This window comes from Tarenaya hassleriana, unplaced genomic scaffold, assembly GCF_000463585.1.
Source record: "Tarenaya hassleriana unplaced genomic scaffold, ASM46358v1 Cleome101, whole genome shotgun sequence".
Taxonomy (NCBI): Eukaryota; Viridiplantae; Streptophyta; class Magnoliopsida; order Brassicales; family Cleomaceae; genus Tarenaya; species Tarenaya hassleriana.
The window spans coordinates 193,604-199,649 of NW_010960299.1; the positions used below are offsets into that span (position 1 = coordinate 193,604).

Consider the following 6,046-nt stretch of genomic DNA (forward strand, 5'->3'; position numbering starts at 1 on the left):
TTGGTGAAAATACCGGGCTACTGGGTGGCGGATCCAAGTTGCCTTCGCGGTACGACTCTCGTACGATCGAGCGGCGATAGCCTGCCAAAATGCTTCCTGACGCTGAGGTAGGAAAAGAGAGAGCTTCGAAGATGTACCTGGTGTGATGCCGAGGATATCGGCGAACTGACGCATTGAGAGGCGGTACTCGGTATTCCACATCCGAAATTCCATGTAGGCATTCGCTGTATTGCCATCGCTCGAAAAGTAGCACTGGATGGTAGAGAAGAATTCCAAGGTCAAGGTCTTGAAACTCTTCTCATGTACTGTCAGAAAGCTCGACCACCCGAGCCTATCGAAGATGCGAACCAACTCGTCGTGTATTCCGATGCGATCGAGATCGTCACCGAAAAACTTGGTCGGTTGTAGGCCTTGTTGTTCGAGTTTGAAGTAGACGGTCTTGGAGGTGTTGTCCCGGTGATGGATCCGAAGAACCCCCGGTTTAGGTCGGATTGGCGTGAGGTCGATAAGCTCCATGATAGCGCCTCGGCGAGAGGCCCAAGGTTCATTGTCCCGGAGTCTACGGCTGTACCGACGCTTTGGACCTCTTTCGGGGCGGCCTTCGATCCGGCTTCGCTCAGCCATAGTCGGAGTGAGGGCGGAAGAGATGGGGATACGGCGGCGAGGGAGAGCTAGGCGGCGGCGAGGGGAGAGTGAGGCGGCGGCGAGGGAGAGTGAGGCGGCGGCGGCGGGAGTGAGAGGTGGCGAGGGAAGAGTGAGGTGGTGGCGAGGGAGAGCGAGGCGGCGGAAAGGGGAGAGCGAGGCGGTTGGGGGAGAGTGAACACGGCCGAGTCCTGCAAAAACAGAATAAAAAGGCCGAAAAATTGACAATACGGTCTGTGTCGATCCGTCGAATCAGTTGAACACGGCCCTGTTGAAGTAGAGCACGGGCCGTGCAAATTCTCTGTCAAAAGTTTGCAAAAGCGAACACGGCCGTGTTGAAGTAGGACACGGGCCGTGCAAATTTTCTGTCAAAAATTCGCAAAAACGAACACGGCCGTGTTCAAATCAACACGGGTCGTGCAGAATTTCTGTCAAAAATTCGCAAAAACGAACACGGCCGTGTTCAAATCAACACGGGCCGTGCAGAATTTCTATCAAAAATTCGCAAAAACGAACACGGTCGTGTTCAAATCAACACGGGCCGTGAAGAATTTCTGTCAAAATCGAAAAATCGTGAACACGGCCGAGTTACAGGCAACACGGGCCGTGCTGAATTCCGGCCAAAAAGAAACATGAATAGTCCGGTGATCCGTGAGACCTGAAATAACCAGAAATGACCACGAGAGAAGATATAGCAATGAGCGGGTAGAGAGAATAAATAGAAAAGAAAGAGAATAATAAAACGGAACTAATATATAGTAAGGATACGGGGTCGGATTGCCTCCCGACAAGCGCTTGTTTTAGGTCGTTAGCTGGACCTGGCAAGGGTTCATTGCTCCGCGGGATCAGAGAGGGCGATGGCTACTCTCGCGTCCGATGGAAAAGCAGGGTAGTAGAGCTTCAGACGTTGAGCGTTAGTTTTGAATGAGCTTCCGGAATGATCCCATAGTTCGATGGCACCGCTTGGTGATATAGATTTGATCTTGAATGGGCCAGACCACCTGGCAAGGGTTCATTTACCTGGAAGTGACGCTGGAGGACGCTGGAGGATGTGCTTGTCGTGCCATTTCTTCGTCTGTTCTTTGTAGATTTTAGCGTTTTCATATGCATCAAGACGTATTTCCTCAAGATGATGGAGCGAGAGAACCCGTTTCTCGGCCGCTGATTTGATGTCATAGTTCAACTGCTTAATGGCCCAGTAAGCTTTGTGCTCTAATTCTACGGGGAGATGACATGCCTTGCCGTAGATGAGTTGGAACGGTGTCATCCCGATGGGGGTTTTGAATGACGTGCGATAAGCCCAGACGGCGTCATCGAGTTTGAGAGCCCAATCTTTTCAGGATTTGGATACCGTCTTCTCGAGTATGGACTTGATCTCGCGATTTGAAACTTCCACCATCCCACTGGTCTGAGGGTGATAAGGCGTTGTAATCTTGTGTTTGACACCGTATTTGAGCAGGAGGGCTTTGATCGTGCGGTTGATGAAGTGCGATCCCCCATCGCTGATGATGACACGGGGAACACCGAATCGTGGGAAGATCGTGCGTTTAAGCATGCGCACCACGGTTTTGTTGTCATTCGTGGGACTTGCCAGGACTTCCACCCATTTGGTCACGTAGTCAACTGCAACCATAATGTACACATTTCCACAAGAAGAGGGGAAAGGCCCCATAAAATCTATGCCCTAGACATCGAATGGTTCTACCTCAAGAATATATTGTTGGGGCATTTCATGATGACGGGATATATTACCCATACGCTGGCAAGCGTCACATGAAGAGACAAACCTGTGCACATCTTTGAAGAGCGTGGGCCAATGGAAACCAGCCTGAAGAATTTCTGTCGCGGTTTTTGATGTTGCGAAGTGACCTGCGTAGTCAGAAGAATGACAATGGGAAATAACACTGAAGATCTCACCTTCAGGGATGCAGCGGCGGAATAGACCGTCGGTACCTCTCTTGAAAGAAGTAGTCCTTGACGTCGTGGAGAAATTTCTTCCTGGCATTGTAACTCAGATCTGGTGGAAGGATTTCACTTACCAGGTAATTGACGTAATCAGCATACCACGGAGCGTCTGGAAGAGTAGAGATGGAAAAAACATGCTCATCCCGAAGATTTTCATCAATGGGAAGTTGCTCTGGGAGTTCAAGGCGGGACAAATGATCGACGACTCCATTCTTGGCTCCTTTCTTGTCTCGGATCTAAGGTCGAACTCTTGCAGAAGTAGTATCCAACGGATGAGGCGTGGTTTAGCGTCCTTCTTGGAGAGCAAATATCGCAGAGCGGCGTAATCGGTGTAGACTATGACTTTGGAACCGACAAGGTAGGACCTGAATTTTTCGAAAGCAAAGACAACGGCAAGCATCGGTGGTTGAATGATGGGCGGGGAAATCAGCGCCTTTTTGAGCGTCTCAAAAGCTGCAAGGCAATCATTAGTGAAAACGAAAGGGACATCCTTACAGAGGAGATCGGTAAGAGGTTTGGTGATTTTGGAGAAATCCTTGATGAAACGACGATAGAAACCGGTATGACCAAGGAAACTGCGGATGGCCTTAACATTGTGCGGGGGCGGTAATTTCTTGATTACTTCGATTTTAGCCCTGTCAACCTCGATGCCTTTGTCGGAGATTTTGTGTCCGAGAACGATGCCTTCTTGGACCATGAAATGGCACTTCTCCCAATTGAGCACTAGATTGGCCTGTAAACATTGATCCAAAACTTTACGAAGATTAGTCAAACAAACATCGAAGGAAGGTCCGTGGACAAAAAAATCGTCCATGAATACTTCCATCAAATCTTCAATAATGTCAGAGAAGATCGCCATCATGCATCGTTGAAAAGTAGCGGGGGCGTTGCAGAGCCCAAATGGCATGCGCCGATAGGCGAAGGTCCCGTAAGGGCAGGTGAAAGTTGTCTTCTCCTGATCATTGGGGTGAATAGGGATTTGAAAGAATCCTGAGTATCCGTCAAGAAAACAAAAATAGGAATGAAGAGCAAGACGTTCAAGCATTTGATCAATGAATGGTAAAGGCAAGTGATCTTTGCGAGTGTTCGCATTTAACTTCCTGTAATCGATGCACATACGCCAGCCCGTCACTGTTCTTGTCGGGATCAGCTCATTTTTGTCGTTTTTGATCACCGTCATACCGCCTTTCTTTGGGACGACTTGAACCGGACTTACCCAAGGGCTGTCAGATATAAGGTAAATGATACCTGCATCCAAAAGTTTTAGTACCTCTTTCTTGACGACTTCTTTCATCGATGGATTAAGTCTATGTTGATGTTCGATGGATGATTTGGAATCGTCCTCCAGATGAATTCGATGCATGCACAGTGAAGGGTTGAGACCTTCTGGAGTTTATCCGATAGCTTTCCGGTAGTCTCGCAATATGGTGAGGAGACGCTCGAGCTGTAGATCATCCAAGGCAGCATTGACGATAACAGGATAAGTGGAATCGAGACCGAGAAATGCATACCTGAGTCCAATGGGCAAGGGTTTTAGTTAAAGTTTCGGAGCTATTGCAAGGTCCCAGTCAGGTAGATGATGCATTGGGGTTGATTTGGCGGCGAAGACGGGCAATGGTTCGAACAAAGGAACAGACTGGAGATGAATCCGAGACTCGACACGGTCTGAGTTCACACTCGACACGCCCGTGTCGAGTTGCGCACGGGCTGGTCCAGAATGATGCACGGGCGTGTCTTGTTTCGCAAAATTTCTCAGACATTTGACATGGTCCGTGTCGAATGACGACACGGCCGTGTTGCATGAAACACGGACTGAGCTTGTGGCAAACACGGGCGTGTCTCGTTCGATGTTTTGCAGCAGAATATCGACACGGTCCATGTCGAATGACGACACGACCGTGTTGCATGGCATTTCGTCTAAACCGTCCAAGAATGATGTGTATTCGTGAATTTGAGGCTCCGTAGAGATACTGCAGCCCTGTTCAGAAAGAAGAGCAATAGAGAGGGCATCGAAATCACGAAATTCAAAGAGTACCTCATCGGCTAAAGCATCCATCAAGTCGATGTAACATATAGAGTCCACTGTAGATGGTTGCTTGAAATTCTGGTCGAGCGTGAATTCCACCGTTTCGTCGCCGATCTTGACGTCAGTCGGCCGACGCGAACGTGGACAATGGCATCTGCAGTGTTTAAGAATGGTCGCCCTAGAATAATCGAGATTTTGGCGTCTTCGTCCATGTCAAGCACAACAAAATCGACCGGTACGTAGTAATCGCCTACTTTCAGCGGAACGTCCTCGAGAATACCCAGAGGGTATTTGATAGAACGATCAGCTAGTTGAAGAGCCATGCGAGTCGGTTTGAGTTCTCCAACGTTGAGTTTCTTGTAGATGGAGAGTGGTAGGAGACTTACACTGGCACCTAAATCACAAAGAGCACGATCTATAGAAATATTTCCCAATTTGCAGGGAATCGAGAAGCTACCTGGATCCGACATTTTCGGTGGCAGATCGTGTTGAAGAATGGCGCTGCACTCGGGATTAAGCGTGATGGTTTCCTTCTCGATGACGCGCTTCTTTGTGAGAATGTCCTTCAGGAAGTGTGCATAGGATGGCATCTGAGTGATAACCTCGTGGAACGGCATAGTGATTTCCAACTTACGCACCATGTCAGCAAATCTAGCAAATTGGTTGTCCTCTTTAGTTTTCATGAGTCGTTGAGGGAAAGGAACTGCAGGCGGACGTGGTGGCGGTGGAATGTATACGTCGCGTTCTTCATCACCCGAGATCTCTGTCGATTTTTCAACAACTATGGGGTCATGAAGAGGTATAGGGACGGAGTTAGAGCACTGACCTTTTTCCGTAGATGTGATGGCAGGGTTAGCGAGCTCTTTGCCACTGCGCAAGGATATGGCGTTACAGTGCTCTCGGGGGTTTGCTTCCGGGTTCCCAGGTAGTGATCCCTGAGGTCGCGAAGGGACAGAGGCAGCAAGTTGCGCTATCTGGTTATCGACTAGCTTGAGATGGGCGTCGGTCTTCTGCTAATGTTCTCGCATCTCGGTGCGAATGGCTTTTTGACCCTGCATAAGTTGTGCAAGCATAGATTTGATGTCAGAGTCAGGACTTACCTGTGATTGAGATGGAGTCAGGCCGAAGTTTTGCTGAGGCTGACGGGGAGCTCGGTAGTGTTGAGGGGCTGGATTCTGATGCTGATAGGCATTTCGGGGTTGAGATTGATTTCCTTGAGAGGAACCCGGGATAGATGAACCACCGAAATTGTTGTGCTGTGCATTTAGAGCGTTGGAGGAGTTCTTGTATAAGAAGTTTGGGTGATTCCTCCAACCTGGGTTGTATGTGTTTGAGTACGGATTGTTGGCGACGTAGCTGACATCCTCATGCACGTACTCGTCTCGTGGTGCGTCCAGATCAGTGATTTGATGG

The 6,046-nt window shown here is 49.0% G+C and overlaps 1 protein-coding gene across 1 annotated transcript in view; it reads right to left on the reverse strand.

The window, feature by feature from the left end:
• Positions 1–4,000: 4,000 nt before the first annotated feature.
• LOC104804936 overlaps positions 4,001–6,046 on the reverse strand; it is a 2,916-nt gene continuing 870 nt past the window's right edge. The window contains exons 2-5 of the mRNA XM_010529325.1: positions 5,734–5,989; positions 4,774–5,643; positions 4,245–4,585; positions 4,001–4,118 (exon numbers count right to left, since the gene is read on the reverse strand). Of these exons, the coding sequence (XP_010527627.1) occupies positions 4,001–4,118; positions 4,245–4,585; positions 4,774–5,643; positions 5,734–5,989 (1,585 nt within the window). The remainder of the gene's footprint in view (positions 4,119–4,244; positions 4,586–4,773; positions 5,644–5,733; positions 5,990–6,046) is intronic.